At 46.1% G+C, this 21,480-nt stretch overlaps 1 protein-coding gene and 1 long non-coding RNA gene across 7 annotated transcripts in view; one reads left to right on the plus strand and one right to left on the minus strand.

Moving 5' to 3' along the window:
- Window positions 1-6,615: 6,615 nt before the first annotated feature.
- On the plus strand, window positions 6,616-21,475 carry LOC129636910 (uncharacterized). The gene is made up of 3 exons (XR_008707198.1): window positions 6,616-6,937; window positions 7,182-7,278; window positions 21,311-21,475. It is a non-coding gene; the product is annotated as an uncharacterized LOC129636910 (long non-coding RNA).
- ABLIM1 (actin binding LIM protein 1) overlaps window positions 8,221-21,480 on the minus strand; it is a 330,589-nt gene continuing 317,329 nt past the window's right edge. For 4 of the 6 annotated variants that reach the window (XM_055560659.1, XM_055560657.1, XM_055560656.1 and 1 more), the window contains exons 18-21: window positions 20,154-20,265; window positions 18,368-18,432; window positions 17,373-17,433; window positions 16,030-16,810 (exon numbers count right to left, since the gene is read on the minus strand). In XM_055560659.1, coding sequence (XP_055416634.1) covers window positions 16,692-16,810; window positions 17,373-17,433; window positions 18,368-18,432; window positions 20,154-20,265 — 357 coding nt within the window. In that variant the 3' untranslated portion in view covers window positions 16,030-16,691. Of the gene's footprint in view, window positions 13,360-14,890; window positions 14,972-15,901; window positions 15,977-16,029; window positions 16,811-17,372; window positions 17,434-18,367; window positions 18,433-20,153; window positions 20,266-21,480 lie in introns of those variants that run through there. The other 2 variants (XM_055560660.1, XM_055560661.1) reach the window with 1 other exon arrangement.

The raw sequence follows: 21,480 nt of genomic DNA on the forward strand, positions 1-21,480 counted from the left end.
AAATTTTAAAATGATAATAAATACTAGCAATTTAATCTGAGTTGTCTGAAAAGCCTTATTTTTATGTGGAGGAAGAAGTATTTGTTCTATTTATTAAAAAAAAAAAAAAGAAAAGCAGGGCAATCCAGCCGGCTTTGACTCCTATCTGATGGGAATGTAACTGCTCACAACATTTCCTAACTTTTCATTATGAAGCATATGTTTGGGGACAATAGCAGGAATTAAAGAACCTACATTTTCTGTGCCAGCATGTGCCCAGTTGAGAGCAAAAGGTTGTTATTCCTGGCCAGGCTCCACCTTGCAGAGAAAGGTTGGGATTGGTCTGTGCAAAGATGGTCCTTTTGCAAACCTTAGAAGCCATGTGGACTTCCCAGTGGCGCCAGTGGTAGAGAACTCGTCTGCCAATGCAGGAGACCTAAGAGACAAGGGTTCGATCCCTGGGTCAGAAAGATCCCCTGGAGTAGGAAATGGCAGTCCACTCCAGTATTCCTGCCTGGAGAATCCTATGGACAGAGGAGCCGGGTAGGCTACAGTCCACAGGCTTGCAAAGAGTCAGACACAACTGCGGTGACTTAGCAGGCACACACAGAAGCCGTGTGCTAATGAGGAGACCCCAGAGAGCCTTGACAGCCTTAGGAGGACTATGCCTATTTGACTTGATGGGAAGGGCTAGAGTCCCACCCACTTTTTAGTGCGTCTCCCAGTCAGGGGTTTACCTTTCACAGATGAAATCATCTATACAAAGTACTGAGTCCGGAGGCTCTCAAAGAACATCAGGTGCCGCCATCAGACCATCACCATTCATCTTCTTCTTAGACCATCTGGACTCACATACCCTCCAGTCTGGTTCTCAAGCTTTGCTTCTGAAAGCTAGGAGGCTCTGCCCTGCCTCGAGGCCTTCTGGAACATCCCAGGATGTTCTGGGAGGGCCCACAAGTAAAACACACTCAGGACAAAGCAGAAACAGTCTCTGCTTTGGAGGGAGGTTTTCCCAAGCCAACTTTTCTTTTTATCTGATGGGAAGGGTTGAGTTTACACGAAGCAGTGGTGGGGGACAGCACAAATAAATACAGAAAAACCTCTCCAGGGGCTGCTATTGTGCTTAGCACAATGACAGGCCCTGAAGAGGGTTTTTTAACCAGTTGAGATTGGAAACTGAAAGAAATGTGGTCAGATTACACCCTCCTCTGGAGCTGAGCCCTGACTTGCTACAGCCCTCCCCTGTGTGCTATAGGATAGAAGGGGCATTCCTTTAGTCAGAGTCCTGGCTGCTGTAGGGGAGAAGGGAATTTAGGTGTGGAGGCAGGTCTGCAAATTTGGGGCTGAGCTTTGGGCACTGGTCCTCTGACCATCCTGGGCTTTCTCAAAAGCTGTTAGCACAAGTTCCCACCCTTCCCAGGGCTTTCCGGCCAACAATGGGCTGTGTCCAGCAGGGCAGGGCTCGTGACACACCCAGGCAAGCCTGTTTGATCCTGAAGGGAGGTGGAGCGAGGCCCCCTTCCAGCAACGGGGTTGGGGGTGAGGGGTGGGGGCAGGAGTTAAGTAGGACTGGTGGCTTTCTCAAGCCCCAAGGAAATGTCCCCAGATACTGTAAGGACTGGCAGCTCAGCCTCTGCTGCCTTTGGTTGCTTTGAAGTGAGTCATACAATTGGAAATATCTTTCTGGAACCAAAGTCATCTTTCATGGCAATGAGTCTCAAGTCTTTTGCAGCTGGTGTTTCTATCCCTCGAGTAAGCTGGAAAAATCTACCCAGCTTTAAAACCCCTTGGGAAAAGCTGAGCCCTGCACCACCGCCCCCCTCCCCCGCCAACCCCCCCGCCCGGCCCCTGCAAGCTGGCACCTTATAATGCTTCCATTGTGGGTGGTTTGGCTCCTGCAGTACCTGTGGGGGCACCTGAGCCCTTCTCTGCATGATACTTGCTTACATTTTGAGCTTGGAACTGGGGAGATGGGGTCTGAATCCCATAGGCCAATCGTGTATAAAGCACTTGGTCCTTGGGTCTGTTTCATGGAAAGCAGAAGCAATATAAGGGGCTCCATGAAACAGTGCATGTAAGATGCTTAGCTCAGGATGGGCACACAGTGAGTCCTCACTACATGGCAGCAGCTTCATAAATAAAAGCTAATTTTTGTGACTTCCCTGGTGGTCCTGTGGTTAAGACTCCATGCTTCCACTGCAGAGGGCCCAGATCCCTGGTCAGGGAACCAGATCTCACATGTTGTAACTAAGAGCTTGAATACGCAACAAAGATCGAAGATTCCACATGCTGCAACTAAGACCCAGCACAGCCAAATTAATTAATTAATTAAAAAAAAAGAAGCTAATGTTTGAGTGAGTATTTCATATCATGCCCAGTCCTATTCTACTTGATTCTCACAACAGCTCTTTGAGGTACGTATTATTATTATTATTGTTGAAGGCAGGAGGGGATGACAGAAGATGAGATGGTTGGATGGCATCACTGCCTCAATGGACATGAGTTTGAGCAAGTCCATGAGATGGTGAAGGACAGGGAAGCCTGGAGTGCTGCAGTCCATAGGGTCACAAAGAATTGGACACGACTTAGTGACTGAACAACAGCAAATTGCTATGATTATTCCTATTTTATATAAATTAAAATTGAGGCTTAGAGAAGTTAGGCAAATTGTCACTAGTTACACAGCTAATTCGGAGAAGGAAATGGCACCCCACTCCAGTACTTTTGCCTGGCAAATCCCTTGGATGGAGGAGCCTGGTAGGCTGCAGTCCATGGGGTCACTGAGGGTTGGACACGACTAAGCGACTTCACTTTTACTTTTCACTTTCATGCATTGGAGAAGGAAATGGCAACCCACTCCAGAGTTCTTGCCTGGAGAATCCCAGGGACGGGGGAGCCCGGTGGGCTGCTGTCTGTGGGGTCGCACAGAGTCGGACACGACTGAAGCGACTTAGCAGCAGCAGCAGCACATCCTCAGGGGCTCTCAATCTTAAATGATTACTGGACAAAGAGAGTGCTGTTATTGAAGCATATAAGACACATTGTGAGCTTGTTTTAATGTTGGAGAATTCATATAAAGACCAGAGATGAAAAAAAGCCCAGAACAAAAACTAAAATTCTTGAATGATCAGACTACTTAAAGTAGTAGTAGAATGCTGGTAGGAACATAAATCGGTGCAGCTATCATGGGGAACAGTATGGAGGTTCCATAAGAAACTAAACATAGGTCTACCATATGATTCTACAGTCCCACTCCTGGGCATATATCTGGAGGAAACTATAATTCAAAAAGATAGGGACTTCCTGGAGCTCCAGCAGTTAAGACTCTGAGCTCCAATGCAGGGAGCTCTGGTTGATCCCTGATCGGAAATTAGATCCTGAATGCCCCAACTAAGAACCGACATGCCACAGTGAAGATCCCACGTGCCACAACTAAAACCCAGCGCAACCAAATTAGAAAAGAGATGCACGCACCGCAAAGTTCAGAGCAGCACTATTCACAGCAGCCAAGATACGAAAGCATCTTAAATGTCCATGGATGGACGAACGGATAAAGAAGTTGCAGTATAGGACTTCCCTGGTGGTCCAGTGGTCAGGAATTCACCTGCCAATGAAGGAGACATGAGGTCGGTCCTGGTCCGGGGAGATCCCACACACTGCGGGGCAACCAAGCCTGTATGCCACAACCGAGCCCAAGCTCTAGAGCCTGCGAGCCTCAACTACTAGAGACCACACTTCTAGAGCCTGTGCTCCACAACACGATAAACCACCACGGTGAGAAGCCTGCACATTGCAATGAAGAGTAGCCCCTGCTCGCTGCAACCAGAGAAAACCTGAGCAGCAACAAAGACCCAGCACAGCCAGTAAATAAATATTAAAATAAGAAATTGCGGGGTGTGTGTGTATACACACTGCAACTTTTAAAATATTTATTATATAAAATGGAATATTAGCCACAGAAATGAGTGAAATAATGCCATTTGCAGCAACATGGATGGACCTAGAGATCATCATACTAAGTAAGCCAAAGACAAATATTATGATACTGTTTATAATGTGGAATCTAAAAAAATGATGCAAATGAACTGATATACAAAATAGAAACAGACCCCCAGACACAGAAAACAAACTTATGGTTACCAAGGGGGAAAAGGGAGGAGGGATAAATTAGGAGTTTGGGATTAACATATAAATACTACTATATCTAAAATGGATAACCAGCAAAGACCTATTATACAGCACTCATGGCAGAGCCTGGTGGGCTGCCGTCTCTGGGGTCGCACAGAGTCGGACACGACTGAAGTGACTTAGCAGATAAGAGAAAATAATCTAAAAAAAAAGATACAAATGTACACATAACTGAATCACTTTACCGTACACCTGAAACTAGTAACATTGTCAAGTAAGCATACATCCATAGAAATAAAACAAAATAATAGCAGACCCGGTCCAAGTGCCAGAAACCCTCATTACACAATATCATCTGTAAACAGTACTTTCCTGTTTCTGAACATTCTACTTCATCTGGCTTCACAACCCCACAAGAGAAGCCAGAGAAGGTATTCATTCCTAATTTACTCATGAGGAAACTGCAGTTCAGGGAGCTTTGGGGATTCTTCAAGTCTAAGTGGCTAATTATCCTTAATAAAGATCACTCAAGCTTCCTGACCAATGACGACATGCTAGCGCCTGTGCTGTGCTCAACAGGTGTTAGGATTTAGCAACCATCTTTTTTTGTGAATTTATAACTTTCTTTAGTAAAAGCCAGAGACACAACTGACAAAACACTGCTCCTCTTCACTGTGAGAGACACGTTTTTATTATTTAGTGTAGCTGCTGCAACAACTCACTATTTTTACAAACACAGAAACCAAAAATAGATTGTTTACTTTTTAATTTCAGGTTAAGATTAGAATACAAGGCTCAATATTAGACACTAATTTCATGTACATGATACTTTTTAAAAGTTGAAGTGAATTTTCAGACTGATTTCAATGTCACTTCTGAAAAGTCTTTGAAATTGACACTACAGAATTAATAAAATTGTCATTTCCTTTTAGAAGTTGTCATGTTTAGCAAAGATCTTCTGATGGGTCTTATTATCAATTTTGCAGACGAGCAAACTGAGGCCTAAAGAGGTTCAATGACTGGCCCCGAGGCGCACAGCTAATTAGTACCCCCCAGAAAAGAAAAAAAGAATGCTTCGCTTCAGTCATGTCTGACTGTTTGTGACCCTATGGACTGTAGCCCACCCGGCTCCTCTGTCCATGGGATTCTCCAGGCAAGAATACTGGAGTGGTTGCCATTTTCTTCTCCGGGGAGGATCTTCCTGACCCAGGGATTGAACCCGCGACTCTTATGTCTCCTGCATTGGCAGGTGGGTTCTTTACCATTAGTGCCACCTGGGAAGCCCAAGCACTATGTATAAGTGTGCCTTGGTGAGAGTACTGAAGGGGACTGGCCAGTCTCACACTGAGAGGCTCCTCTGCATAGTGCACCCCCCAAAGATGTAGAACGTGGGGGACGTAGTCCTTGCTTTCAGAAAGTCACAGGTGGTGAGACACAAAAGCAGCACAGGATCCACAGTGGAACAGACCTGGAGAATCCCAGCTTTGCGGCTCCCTGAGTGATTGAAAGTGAAAGTGAAAGTGAGGTAGCTCAGTCGTGTCCGACTCTTTGCGACCCGTGGACTGTAGCCCACCAGGCTCGTCCGTCCATGGGATTTTCCAGGCAATAGTACTGGAGTGGATTGTCATTTCCTTCTCCAGGAAAGTGAAGTGAAAGTGAAGTCGCTCAGTCCGACTCTTTGCGACCCTGTGGACTGTAGCCCACCAGGCTCCTCCATCCATGGGATTCTCCAGGCAAGAATACTGGAGTGGGTTACCATTTCCTTCTCCAGGGGATCTTCCCAATCCAGGGCTCGAACCCGGGTCTCCCGCATTGTAAACAGATGCTTTACCGTCTGAGCATGTTTAATTAGCCTCGGAGCTTTGGTTTCCTCACCTGTTACAGAGGAGCTACAATCATCTGCTCCTAGGGCTGTCCTGAGGGATCCAGTTAAGGGGAGGCTAACACAAAGCACTCAACATGGAGACCATTTCCCTGCAGTTCAGCTGAAGAGCAGAAGCACAGGCAAAACTAGCAGTATTAGGCAACAGTTGAAAAGCACCAAACGTGATGTTCACCCATAGGCATGCAAAGAATTTACTGGGGCAGGTTGGGCTGGGCCATCAAGGCAGGCTCCGAGACAGGGTGTGAACTCGGGCTGGCCTTTGATTTAGGGCCAATGGAGCCCATGGGAAACTCACACGGTAACCCCAAAGAGCTGTGGGCAACTAATTTCAGATAGTCAACACTGACATTACCTTCTGTCCGTGGGGCCAGGTCCTCACATCTCTCCACCGCCTAGAAGAGCTGGACCTCGTACAGAAGACATACCCTTGGCAAAGCTGCAGAGGCGGAGAGGGCATGGTGCGTTCAGGGAACTCACAGTGTTTTTGGAAGAGTTGGAGGGCGAGATTCAAGGAGGGAGGGGTGGCCGAGCAGTGGGCGGGGCGTCGTGGGCAGGACATTGTGGGCAGGGCGGCCGCACAGTGGCCAGGGAACTGTGGGCGGGGCGACCCGCAGTGGGCGGGGCCAGGGCCAGTCAGGAAAAGCCTAGGATTTCCAGCACCAGCTTGAGCTCCGCTGTGGGCAGGCAAGGGGGACCCATCAGTGAGTCAACTTCTGATGCAGCGCTGATCCATGGCGGCCCATGCCACAGGGCACTCAAGATCATCTCGACTCAAGATTGACACTGGCTGTGTGAACCACGACCCAACCCGAGTGGTGATGCTGGTGTGGGCTGCGGCAATAGTGAGCAGAACACAGACCTTGAGCCCAGGCCTCCTGACCCGTGTTCCACAGTAGCCAACTAACCTGCCAACCGCCTTGAGAATAACCCATTTCCAGCTTCCAGGTGAGGATCCACATGAATGCTAGGGCAACGGGCCCCTGGGCCTGTGTTACAGACTGGGGACTGCATGTTTGTGTGCTCCCCAAATCCTTAGATTGAAGTCCTAACACCCAAGGGAATGGTATTAGGAGGCAGGGCCTTTGGGAGGTAATTCCATCACAAGGGTGGAGCCACCTGGTGGAATTAGTTCTCTTATAAGAAGAGATGTCAGAGAGATTGCTTCCTGTCTGCTCCTTACCATGTGAAGATGCAACTAAAGGATGGCTGTTTACAAAACCAAGAGGGTCCTGGCACAACCCTGGATCAGCCACCACCTTGATCTTGGACTTCCAGATTCTACAACGGTGAGATATAACTGCTGTTCAAGCCACCCTGTGTCTTGTGGTCTGTTACAGCAGCTGACGTGGAGTAAGACACCAGGCTTGTTAGACACATAGGAGGGAGGCTATAGTTGGAGAGGCCGTTGTGAGTATACATATATCCTTATGTTTTCCGGCAAGCCCCAAATCTTGGCAGTGAAGATAACTATCGAAATCCTGAAGATTTTCTTGGATAATGCAGTGGCGGTCAAAGATGTTTTGAACAATGTTTCCTTCCCACTGCACTCTAACTTCTTAGCAATGTGGTCAATTCCTAGAGGAACGTAAGCGCTTGTCCTCCAACCTCAAATCCCCAGCCTTTCTTCAGTGATGAGACCACTGCTGCTCTGTGTCTCAAGCAAAACTAAACAACAGCTAGACCAGCACAGAGCAGCAGCTCTATTACCTTCTTTTTTTCCTTTAGTTGACATGGTCAATATGGTCTGGGTTATTGGGCAAACATTCCTGTAACATACCACTGCTACTTCATGCATTTTCCCCTCTAACCTGCCTGCCTAGATGATAAAATTGCACTCCCAGGACTTTGATTCTGATTTTGTTTTGGTTTTGAGAAGTTGGAATGGCACTTTAAAAAAAAATTTTCTTGGTCAAAGGATATTAATTTTTGTTTATTTATGGCTGCACAACTTAGACGCTGCACTAGCTTTCTCTAGTTGCAGCAAGCAGGGGCTGCTTTCCAGCTGTGGTGTGAGGGATTCCCACTGCGGTGGCTTCTCTTGTTGCAGAGCATGGGCTTAGTTGTCTTGGCATGTCAGATCTTCCCGGACCAGGGACTGAACCCATGTCCCCTGCACCGGCACATGGATTCCTAACCAGTGGGTCACCAGGGAAGTCCTTTGGCACTTTCTCAAATGGGACAGACCTTTAAAGGGAGCAAGGGAACCAGAAAGGAAACATGGCGTGGAGGCAGTTACGAATAAAGCACACACTTTATTCACTGAGTTGTGAGGATAACAGTGAGGCCAGACAGCGGCAGGGGAGGCAGGTGCTGATTTCAACAGGAGCGCGGAGCAGGTCAGCATCACAAGCATAGCAGCTCGGGCCCAGGGCCACCCCCGCCTCTGTGCACTGGCGCGCGGCACTCAGGACACCGACAGACACCCACACACTTTCACGGGGGACACGATACATCTTTTAAACAGCAGTTCTTCCAAATATTTGCTTTCATATTTCTGGAAGGGGAGGGGAGGCAGGAAGAACAGTATGCCTTCCAACACTTGAAAAAAAACTCCATTAAACCCAACTTCAAAATGAAAGAACTGCAAAAGCTTCAATGCAGGATTGTCGGCAACTCACAGAAACCACACGTTTATTACTGGACAGGTCTGTACAGAACATCCCAAACGAACACCAACCCCTTGGACACTCCTCTTCTGTAGAGTAAAGAAACATACACGTATACGATCACTAAGTAGCTCCCTGCCTTTCTGAATGTTAGTGGATGCGGGCTTCTCCTCTACCTTTGCCAAAGGGGCTCGGAGAGCGACTCGGGGCTTGGGAGAGACTCTTTGGGGAAGAATTTTATTTAATGAGAGCAATTGCCACTCCATTACACTAAGCATCAGAAAAGATTGGCTTTAATTTTGCTGTGTACAAGCAGATTGTTTAGAGAGCTTTCCAGCTTAAACCGACCACTTCCCCCTTTCGAGTCTGTCATAAATGAAACTTGTCCCAAATGAAAAACACAAAGATTCACATGCAAAGTGTGTCAGTCACCATCTCCCCACTGCTTCTTGGCAGCAAACAGAAAGTGATTTTTTTTTTTTTTTAATACCAAAGTTTCTCTTTCTTTCATTAAAACATAATTGGGAGGGGTATCCGGGAGGGAGGAGACATGGTTGTACCTATGGCTAGTTCTTGTTGATGTATGACAGAAAACCACAAAATTCTGAAAAGCAATTATCCTTTAAAAAAAAAAAAGCATAATTGGGTAGTGCCCTTAATGCACGTCAGCACTATAAGGTGTCATTGCAAATCTCAAGCCTGAAATAATCTGGTGTTTTTTTTTTTATAGAACGTACTTCAAAAGGGAGTACTAATGAGTAAGTTTTAGGGTATCCTGACAAACACTTGTTTTATCAAAGGGAAATAATCTTAATAAGTCAGATAAAATCAAGTCTGGCCTAGGAAGTACAGATTAAACAGTGACTGGAAATACAGACAAGATGATTTGTAAAAACTGAGCTTCCTGCAGAGGACACAGAAGGGCTAATGGCACAAAGTTCATCTTCCTTCCACCGTCTTTCCCGGCGGTCAGAAAGAAGGCTCTGGGAGCCTACAGACAGGAGGGTCCCCTGCCCCTCAACACACAGGAGAACGCTAACACCAAGTTTGCCTTAAAGAGTTTTTAGAAAGACCTATCTAGTCAAAAGTGAATTTGAATTTTTAAACTTGCAAAAGCATATATATTTTATATAATCATCTGAGAAGCAGTTCTTTAGAAAAAGGTGTTTGCTTTAAAGTGTAAAGAAATTAGGTGAAAGTTTAAGAAACATTTCCAGCAAGACTTTTCCTAGTGGAGCTGATTGACATCACAGATGGAGGGGATGGAAGTTGAAAAAGGCATAGTTCTAGCCTCACCCTGGAAGAGGAAACTCAGCTTGGACACAACAGAACTGGAAGAAGAGGGGAGACTGAGGACTCGACAGGGAGAAGTTTTTTTTTTCTTTGCACCTTATTACCCACTGACGCTAGCTTTTCTGTTCAAGGTTTCTGAGAACAGGCAGTTTCTCTTTAGTGATTAAAGAAGTCACATTAAGAACATTTAGTAATGAACCCAAACCAAGAGATAGATGCCCAGCAAGATGGACAAATTTCCAAATGCTCTTTGTGTCTCGACATAAATCACACCCAAAGACTAAATGGTAACCTGGCTTTTCTGGAAGAAACTCTAAAGGAAGCGCTGACTTTCATGTAACTATAGAGGCCTCTTCATGCAATCAGCCTATGCTTCAAGAATCACTAGTCAGTCCAATGCTCAAAAATGTAGCCCTTTCTGTATGTACTAGGGAAGCTTGCCATGCATATACTTCCTTTTCCTAGAGTAAACAATTCTCATTAATTTGACAGTGTTAAGAACTGGAATTTTTTATGCAGGGCGGGATTCAGGCAGAGAACACTGATTTCCTGTGCAGTGACCTGGACGTTCTGGGGACAAGCATGCTGAGCTCAGTTCAACGAAACAGATAGGATGTTGTAGCCCCCTGATTTGATTTGATTCGGCAGTTGGGAGAACCCGGTTGTGCTGTGACCCATCACTCTGCCTGGAGCTTTCTGCTGGGGAGCGGGGCTGGGGAGCCCCCACTTCAGAAAGCAGCACTTCTCTGCTTACAGACAGGAAGCCATTGGCATTTCTGGCAAGGCAGTTTTTTGCATGGTATAGTTTAAATTAGCTAATACATTTGATATGGAAAGAAGCATTCCCCTTACCCAAGGAGGATGCTGAACTGAATTCAAAAGTAAGAAGAAAAGTAAAGTTTCATTAGTGGGGGCAAACTTAGGGCTCAGTTCTTTAACTATCATTGGGGTTTTTCTTCCACTGACATTTGATCTGCAAGTATGTGGGTTTTAACTCATTTGCCAGTGAAAAACACTGAGGGCCCTTCTTATCTCCACCATGAAAATCTCTCTCCTCCAGCTGAGCCCTGGGATCCATTCGGCCATCTGTGTCTTTGGTCAAGGCAGGGAAACACTGGGCCTACGCTGTGGTCTCCCCACTCATACTTTGCCAAAGTGAAGCGAGGATCAGGACACACAGGTGCTGAGGGCTGCCCATGCAGGAGAGGTTAGAGAGAAGATGGGCCAGTGGATGTACTGAATGAAGCAAAAGGCAACAAACCAAACAGATGAAGGGACAGAACTGAAGGAGCCATGGTCTGCCTTCAGTCCAAGGAGGAGCTGGTTTCCTCACATCAACCTCATCAGAACCATTTGCTAAATACATTAGTAGGTCCAGCACATGTTCACACACACACACAGTCCTTAAACATTCAGTGTCTAGCAAAGGTCAGGAAGAGCCCAGAATGCAATAATTAAGCAACTGTCATGTTCATTAAGACACCCAGTCTCTAGAGTGTGTCACAAGTTAGCTCTTCAGCACAAGGTCAGAAAGAATATTCTTGCTTTTTGCCACTGGTATCAGCTACTAACTCATTCTAATATTTGGCGCCAGCAGGAAGAACTTCTAAGCTTTTATAATTAGTGGCATATACAGGTTCTCTCCTTTGGCTTTAAAATCGAGTTTACAAATTCTGAAACAGAGCCCTCAAAGCATGAGGATTTATGTGACAACCTCCTATGCTTTCTCCTTTGGCTTTAAATAAGAGTTTAAATTCTTAAACAGCTCTCCAAAGCATGCAAATAAATGTGACAACCTCCTACGTGTATCTGACATCACCTTCAAGTCTCAGCCAGAGGCTTTCAGGAACCATGGTGGCGTCTTAAATGCAAGTTTGGGTGTAATCCTTGGCCCCAATGTGAATCTTGTGTTGCTGAGTTTGAGGACTCTGGTGGGATGTTCTGCTGTTGTCTCCTCCCAGCCTGATCCAAAGCCTCGGTCTTCAGTCTGATGCTGACTTGAGCTACATCTGTCATGGAATATGTTGGCTTCTAACCACCAGCATCTTTCCATGAGGGACCTGATGACCAGGATGCAGTTAGCCTCACTCTTGACCTTTGAGTCACATGCACCTGTGCAAATGTCCCCTAGAAACTGCAGCTGAGTAGGACAAACCTTCAAGCAGGAGTGAAATTTAAAAGCACATGCAGACTCCCCCAACTGTCATGGGTGAGTGAAAACACGAACGAACACACACACACACGTATCAGGAAGTCAACAGAGCTAGGCAAGAAAGCTGAAAAGACCAAACTAAATCAGTTGGGGGCCGTCGCCCTTGAGTTTCAGAGCTTTCAAAGAGAAAAACATGCCTTTCCTTAGCCTACTACTGAAAAGACCTTAAAGAACTCAAAATCATCGAGGGCTTGGTGTGATATATAGGATGCTGGATAGAAAGAAGAGGAAGCTGGGCTGGGAAACTTGCATTGGGAAGACACAGAATTTTTTTTTTTTGGTCAAGAGGGCTATGGCCTTTGGACCAAACTCATCTAACAGTATCCAACTGGGCCAATCAGGAGACAATCTTTCCCTTTCCTTTCTTTGTGAGAGTGGAGGGCTGGGGGCTGAGACAGCTCTTGTCCTTGGTGGGGAGGAACATACTTCCTGAAGTAGAAAAGGGTTCAAGGAGAATTTTCATCCATTCCTTTTTCCTCTTAATTTTTTTTTTTTTTTTTTTAGCAACAGCTAAGTAACTTGCCAAGTTGGGTCCTAGCAAACAGTAGGGAATAAGGAGCTTGTTAAAAATGCCTTTGGTGGCTACTGAAACAGAGCTCCTGGGGAGCCTGACCCTGCTGTCCATCCCGCGGAGGACCAGGCAGCACTGCAGGAGGCCAGTGAGGAAAGAGGCAAAGGCTGCTGCCACGTGGACCTGTCCCCGGGCTCTTGCTTCTCAGCCAAGGCGCTACAAGATAAATATATTCATACTTTGGAATTATTACAACTGCTTGCCCATGCGGCATCTTAAGGGCACTTGCTGGCTCTTATTCATACAGACGCACTACTGTTGGATAACAGTTGAAAGAAAATGAAAGAAGTAGCTCCTGTTGTGGACACAAGGTGATGGAAAAAGGTCACAGGTGAACGCTAATGTCGAGCGTGGAAACACAGACATTTCTACCCCACTGCTTCTGGGCGAGTGTGGCCATGGGCTGGCCCCATATTTGGCTCATGGGTGTTTTAATCAGATTTTTCCCTTTCGGCTGTTGCTGAGGGACTATAGTTTGCAAATGCTCCAATCAAGTTTGGGCCTTAATTCAACATCTTATGTGTCCCCGCCGTGGTCAGTCCTTCTCCTAATGGCTGTCTACGTGTGGGACTCAGAAGAGTTTTGCTTTTTTCTTCATGTCGTTGCGTCTCCAAAGAGGTAACTTGTCAAACTCCTGGATGGACATTCCAAAGATTTCCCGAAACACTTCTGGGGCTAAGTGGCGCTGTGATGGGAGAAAAGAACAGTGGTCAGTCCTGCTGGCCACCTGGGTGGCCTCAAGAGCTGTTCTTCAGTTAACAAGTAATTGTTTTGAAGAGCAAGGCAGAGTGATGGAAGAGGAGTTTATCTCTGAGGCCTCCTAGCGGGCACTGGACCCAGCAGTTCTTACCTGGATGGGTCAGGTGAGGCACCCCTCCTACCAAAAAGAAGAGCTAGTGGAGTACTACTGATGATTATCATAACACTGAAAGCTGATGGGGCACGGAAAGCTAATTCATTATGCTGGAGGCGACTCTGTTTCAGGTCAGTGGAATGCTGAGTAGATGTGGAGAAAATGGACCAGAGCAATAAGAAAGTCAGAGAGAGACAGCCAGGGTGGTCCTTTGGGAGCCCTGGGGCTTTTTCCTGACTCAGCAACAGGAGTTCATGTGGATGCTTGGTCAACTGATAATGAAGATGTGTGTCTTCTGTCACGTCTGACTCTTTGTGACACCATGGGATTGTAACCCGCGAGACACTTCTGTCCATGGGGTTTTCCAGGCAAGAATACTGGAGTGGGTAGCCATTTCCTTCTCCAGGGGAATCTTCCCGACCCAGGGATCAAACCCATGGCCCCTGCTGCATCTCCTGCATTGCAGGCGGATTCTTTACCACTGAGCCACCGGGGAAGCCCTGGTTTATGGACTTCAATCTCTTGTGCCGTCTAGAAAAGTTCTCTTGGGATAGTGGATCCAGCCTTTCTCCTCTGTGCTAGCCTGAGCTCACATACAAAGGTACAACCTTTTGTCAGGGAAAATTAACGATACTTTATGAGACTGGCAGCCAGAGTTTTTCTTAAAAACCATTCAGATGGAAAAGTACAAAGATCAGTCTCCCATATCTAAGGAGGGCGGCTTAGGTATGTGTACCCTGCTTAGCCTTCATCCAGGAATGTGGAAACAGTCAAGATAGACACTTGTCTAGTACACATCTCTGTATCAAATGCTCCCTCCCTAATCTCAGCACTCAACTCAGGCTCAGGGAAAGATAAGGATTTGGGGGTATCTGAAATGTGGTGGAGACGCCATTCTACACCACCCACTAAATTCTGGCAACATTACATTTCTAAGGAAAGCGAACATGAAAGTCGCTCAGTCGTGTCCAACTCTTTGCAACCCCATGGACTATATACAGTCCATGGAATTCTCCAGGCCAGAATACTGGAGTGGGTAGCCTTTTCCTTCTCCAGGGGATCTTCCCAACCCAAGGATCAAACCCAGGTCTCCCGCACTGAAGGTGGATTCTTTACAGCTGAGCCACCAGGGAAGCCCACATTTCTAAGCAAAATGACTAAAATCATATTGCATTTCTTGGGCTGTTTTTCTGTATTTTACCATTTTTATGCTGATCTCCTAAATACAAATCTGGGTTTTCATCCAAAGTTAGTTTTACCTAGGTTGATCCTTTCTCATTTTTGCCTTAACTGGAACAATTCTTAGCAGAGAGTCACAGGAAATGCACAGGAATATACAGTTGGGACAAGTTTTGTTTTTTACCTCCAGCCTGGTTCTGTCCACATCTCTTAGGATTTTGTTGCGCCCCCTGTTGGTCACCATCAGCATTTCATATGGGAATATCTGCAAAGAAAAACACCTCTTCTAGAACACAGCTGTCTCTTTTATTAACAAGCAGAAGCTACCTAAAACCTAGGACTCCCTAAGCAGAGCTTCTGAGACACTATGATTAGAGCATTGGAGTGATGGGTGTTCCTTGCTTGAGTTTCCAGTGGACAGGGACAGGTTCTTACACATTCCCAATCCCCACCAGTGTCTCTGTGGCATTGGGCCTCTGGAGGGCGTGGTTGAGTGAAAGGACCCCACTTTCTATATACTGGGTATGAAGGTAGAGATTAGAAGAGAATTGAAATGACAGGTACACGTTTGTATATGGCAGGACACCTTTGCTGGGCTCAACAATCTTGTTCCATGACCAGCTCGTGAAACCAGGGAGCCATGCAGCCCCAGCAGCGGTGATTTAGTGGGTGACATACTGAAATAACTCCCAGTTATGGTCACCAGGGGGCACAGCCCTTGGACACCTCTAGAGTCACAGAATGTTCTAGAGCTGGGGCGACCAATGATCCCAGTTTGCTGGGGATTGTGGAGGATCCCAGGATGCAAGACTTTCGGTGCTATAACCAGGAGAGTCCTGGGCAAGTTGGGACATGCTGGTCATCTTATCTGGGGTGGGCTGCAGCTGCTCCACGTGGTACTGGGCAGGCTTTGCTGTGCTCGTGGCAGGGGCTGAGTGAGTACCAAGGTCACAGGAGGGAAGTGCTGGCACCTCACTGTGAACATAGCACCAAACCCAGGGAGGGTTTAACCCTGCTGGCTTGGTGAGACAAAACCAAGGGGACAGAAGGATGCTTTATGATACAGCTTGACTAATGGACAAGGCTGGAGCCAGGCGGGTCTCAGCACTGAAAAAGATAGAAAATCAAGTCTTTCGGGGGTTTCGTATCAGTTTCATCTCCAGGTGAGAGGAAAGAGAAGAAGAGCCACGCTTGCCTTTGGTTCCAACATGTTGGGCATGGAAACCCCCCGGTCCATCCTCATTCCAGGCATGTGGCCATCTGGGAGGGTCTGCAACAGAGAAGCAGGTTTCAGGAGGAGCCCATGGCAGTGTGGGGAGCTGGGGGAGAGCTCGGCGGGCTCCCAGACCTCCCTGTCTGGGTCTCAAATCCTCACCGCCATTTTACAGCTGTGTCATCTTAATTACCATGGAGTTTTCCAAATGAGCTCCTTGCTGAACAAAAACAAGGATACTGGGAATACTGCCCTCTTATACTCCAGTTGATGAAAGATCCTGGCTTAATAACTATTCACTAATCCCTGAATGTAGACTGCATGCATGAAAGTATATGGTACATCAAAGAATTGCCAAGTCTATGACTATTTTTTTTTTTTTAGTTTTAGTTTTCTTTGCACTTTTCCCCTTTTCTCACACTCCATCATCATTTTAGGTTTAGGTTCTAAGGGAAAACTACACACAGCAGCTCTTTCCTATTGGCCAAGACAGGGGTTTCATTTGTGACCACAAAGAGGAGGAGAGGGCCTCAAGGAGTGAGTGGTTATGATTAAAAGAAAAAACAGCTGTACATGTGTGAACCCTTGATGCTGGGCCACTTCCACCCTGGAGAAGACTCTCCAAGGCAGAGTGAGAGAGTCCTCAACATCTGGCCTGGTTCATGCCCTGTCCGCAAAGCCTGCAGGACTGGCTTGATGTGGGTGCCAGGCATGCCTGCTGCTCATGGCTCCTCACATCTGTGGACTAATGATGAGATGGATCAACCAAAAATCAGGGTCTTCTCAAAAGAAACTCTTCTCTGGAGTAGCAGAAGAGCACGTCTGGATGGGAAAAAGGCTGTTTTGCCCATGTAGCCAACTTGAGAAACACAGGGGTCCATACCTGGTAGTCTGGAAAGGAAAGACAAAGAAAATCTCAGAAGGGGCAGAACCACAGAAAAATACAGAAACATAAACAGAGATTACATCCGATTGCAATTCTCCAAACATGCCCCCATGAGCCATGCTCTCCCCGGGCTCTGGGTCTCTGCCCATACTGCCCGGTTGCTCCCTAAAGCCAGGAAATGCCTGTCCCAGTTTTAGCTATCAGTTTAAATACCCTTTCTCATGGAAGCTGACACCCTGAAGATGTGGCTCCCTTTTCTTTGCATGTCCAATCATAGCATCTATCTCAGAGTTTCTCTTTCTCTCTCTGTCTCTGCAACATGCATTCTGAAGACAGACCCACGGCTTGCCTATCACTTTACTTCCAGTGCTCAGCACATAGTAGGGCCAGTGAATTCCTTCCTACACACTTGCTTCGTGTCGTCTCATGTCTGTAGAGATACTGACATGTTGGCTCACGAACAGACGTGGTCTGACTGCAGGATGTCACCCAGTCCAGCCCGTGCGCTGCGACAGCACGGCCCACCCCACCGGGGCGTGGTCAGCGGCACCCGCGCTGGGGCCTCACCTCGCGCTCCCCCGCTGACGTCCCCGTAGCTGTTGTACTGAGCGAAGTCTGTAGAAACGGGCTGAAAGGAGGGGAAACACACCATGAGAAAACCCGCTTCACAGTCCTCATTTTGGGGTCAGGTGGAAGGGAAGAAAGGATTTACAAAATCCTAAGAATTCCTTCCAAGCTGAGTTGCTGGACTGCCATTACTTTCCCTACATATTTCTTCTATGAAATCCTTGGGCTCTGTTGTGTATGTTCAATGCTACTGCTCAGACCCTCAGTAAGCAAGTATCTCTTGCTGATAAATAAAAACACATTTCTCCGCATCAGAGCTACACAATTTACACTTGTTCTATGCTTTGTGGGGAGCGAGGCTGAGACAAACTTTCCTGTATCATTTTATAGCAGAGATGGGGGCTCCAGTATATAATTACTTTTTACTTGATTGTAGAAATTTGCCACACAATCCAGTTTTCCCACAAGCTTCTATAGGCTATTTTAAAAAATTTTTAATATATTTTCCTGAAACCAAGGCTTCCAAAATATTATCATTCTAACATGCAATCAATATAAAAACTATTGGTGAGATTTACTTGTAAGAAGGTTTCTGTACTTCTGATATGTTTTGTCCTTACAGCATATCTTAATTCAGATGTTAAATTGTCATGGGATATACTTATCTCATAAAATACAAAGTTAAAAACATAGATTCACATGCATAAGTTGTTCCAAACATACTTAAAATTGGTGCCAATAACTTAACAAACCATCAAAAAGAATAATTTGTATAGCCTATTGTTTTATCTAAAGTCAATCTCCCTTTCTCTCAAAAGAAATATTTTATTTTGCCTGTAACTCAAAGTGATTTACCAGGAGACCAGAGAGATTACAATTTTCATTATATTCCAACGCTGAGATCATATTGTCAGATATATTCAGACAGTACGTCAACATTTCAACCAGAACTGAAGAGGGAAGAAACTCAGAAACGAGTCATTGAGAAATCTTACCCGGTGAAGCCCATTTCTTCCATAGCCAGGGAGAGATGCGGTTTTGGACGATAGAACATGTGAAGCTGAATAAGAGAAAGATTTAAAAAAGCAATTGTTAGGAACTGAAACTGTAATTCTTTCATGAAATTGCCAGTGTGTCTTCTACTCTGCAGAACAGAAGATTTAGACAAGGAAAAAAAAACAAAGACCCTCATCTCTTCTGTCTCTGCATCAGCAGGTGGGTTCTTTAACCCTACCACCACCTGAGAAGCCTCATATTGGGCTCAAATGTTGGCAAACCACCACCAGATTTGGGTGATACAGGGAATGGGCGGGCAGTGACATTATTAAGGAGGGGTTGGGAAGAAAGACATGCTTGGCACGCTTTATCTCTGACTCCTCAACACAATCCTAATAATGCTGATATTATTTCCATTTTACAGGAGAAGAAATAGGGACCAAGAGAAGTTAAGTACTTGCCTGAGATTGCTCAGCTTGTAAAGATCTGAGCAATGATTTGAACCCAGGGCTACTGGGATGCATAGACCCAAGCCCTGGCTGGTATGACAGTGAAAACTGATCTGGAGGCCAACATGTAAGTTACCAGGATCTACTGGGCAGCCACTGCTAGACACCTGGAAGGCCTGTGAAAAAAGGTGTCCCACCGATCAGCAGCATGGATGCCTCATACTGCTGGGTTTTGGAGGGAGCGGACCTGGGCTTGAATTCTGGCTCTGTGACTTAACACCACTGCATCTTCGGGCCTGGTATTCCATCTTTTAAGGTCTTCACTGCTTGACCCATGTAGATGCAGTGCTATTTACTCTTAGAGAACAGATCTGCAGAATTGGAAGGATTTACTCTAAAGATTAGAAAGCTACCTAATCTAAGATCAATACCAGTCAGCATCTATGAGAGGTAGGAGGGCATTCCAGCTAAGAGTGTGGGCTCTGGGGTTATAACACTTGGACTCCTAATCTTAGTTTTGTAGTTATCAGCAATGTGACACTGAGTAAGTAACTAAAACTTCCTGAATTTGTTTCCTGATCTACAAATTGGGGATGATAATATCATGTACTTCTTGGTATGTTGTGACAATTACATGAAGTAATGTTTAGCAGAAGTATTTGCATAGGAAAATACTAAACACATGTTTAAAGGAATCCTCAGGAGAGAAAATTACGCACTAGTTTAGAACATGAGAGAAGAAATTTTACAGCTTGAAAGAGATTTGGCTTATGATAAGTGTAAGCATGGGAAAATTACTGATAGACTATTTCAGCCCAGCAGATGAGTAATCTCTTTCAAAAGTATCAAAAAATCACTGTTAGCCCTCAGCTCTTACACTGAATATATTAGAAAATATAGAAAATATTTAGAAAATAGTGTTCATGCTCTCTACAGTTAGAAAGCACTCTGTGCTCAGACTTCTCTGGGACTCCAGTGGTTGAGACTCTGCACTCCCAAGGCAGGAGACATGGGTTTGATCCCTGGTCAGGGAATTAAAATCCTGCATGTTGCAGAGTGTGGACAAAAACATTGGGGAAAAAAAAAAAAAGAATTCTGTTCTCTAAGAACTTCCTTTTGGCCACTTCCCTCTGAGATGGATTGAGATGTATGTTCTAGAAGGTAGACTCAGCACAAGGAACCTGACCCCTCCTGGTTCGTGACACCCTCCAAGGGTTCCTCCCCAAAGGACTGTCATGCTTCCTTTGCTGGAGCAGCGCTGGAACAGTCAAGATAGGTTCCCCACAGGCAGGTGGCCGGCTCCCAGCTCAGGGAAGGCAGTGGGTCTGCTGCTCACCTGAGTTGATGGGGGAATCATAGCGACTGGCGGCCAGGGAGGCCCTCTCCCGGCTCTCCCTCTCCTTCTCCATCTCTTCTTTCAGGATCAACTGGCCAAGGCCCGAGTTGAGCTATTCATGGAGAAAAAAAAATGAAAGTGGAGCCTGCAGTCACTTTCAGGGAGATGTAGTTTCTTTTTAGTGGATCCTGCAAGAAGGTCCTGACTCTAAAGAGGCCTGAAGCATAGTGTCCCCAAGCCTGGGGGTTCCCCCAAAAGTCAGCCAGGTTTTGGACCTTGAACCCCACTTGGCGTCTTCAATGTCAAGGCTTGGTTGTCCTCAGCCAGGCTCCACATCAGAAGAGTGTTCTCGTTTCTCTGCACCCTCCCCTTACCCCCAAAGTGCCATCAGGGAAACTCAAGAGGCAGTGTGCGAGGGTGTACATATTTTTGACGTGGGAAGGGAAGCTTAGGGATAGCAGCCTTTAAAAAGAAATTATACTGATTTGTTTTAAAAATAGGGGAAAAATAATGCATGCTCATTGTACAGATTCTAGAAAATCTGGAAGGAAAAAAGAACAGGCCATAATCCACCAGGGATAACCACTATTGCCATTTTGACCTACCCCATGCAATCTTTTTCTATGCACATAACATACAAAACAGGGATCACATAATACATGCAACTTTGTATCCCCATACAACTAGTATATGTGCTTTCCCCAGATGATTAAGTATCTTTGGAAAATAATCTTTGTTGGTAGGAGTTTACAATTTCTCAGCTCCCCCAACCCCCGGCTACAACTGACTACCCTTCCTTTGGTCTTCTGGGATGCTGCAGGCCTATGCTAGAGACAGAGGCTATCATGAGGGTGCTTTGGTGAGAGTCCACTTTATCTCTCTCTCCTGGCCCAGATACACACACAAGGTCCTATGAGTCCAAAGAAAGACTTGGAGAAATGCTCTGTTCCAAGGGAATTCCTTCAGCACAGCTTGCGTGAGGGAAGGAAGGTTTTGTACTGCCTTGAAGCACACTTGGGCTGTGCCTGGCCTTTTAGCATCCTTTCAACACAGGTACCATACCCACACACCCCACACAGAGTCTCGTTCTCCTTGAAGAAGCACTAATATGTATTCCATGCCCATCTGACCTCCAACCTCCACATGCTCTCTTCCAGAACCCACTAAATGTTCTGCCTTAAAGTCACTACGTGCCCATCTCGTCTCTCCTACCGGACAGCAAGAGGTCTGGGACTACCTCTTGCTCATCTTGGTGGCTCGCCCACAGTCATCATTCCGTAACAAGGATCCGCAGAACCGAAGGCTTCAGCAAAGTCGTTTAAGGGAC

Source organism: Bubalus kerabau, chromosome 22 (genome assembly GCF_029407905.1).
Source record: "Bubalus kerabau isolate K-KA32 ecotype Philippines breed swamp buffalo chromosome 22, PCC_UOA_SB_1v2, whole genome shotgun sequence".
NCBI lineage: Eukaryota > Metazoa > Chordata > Mammalia > Artiodactyla > Bovidae > Bubalus > Bubalus kerabau.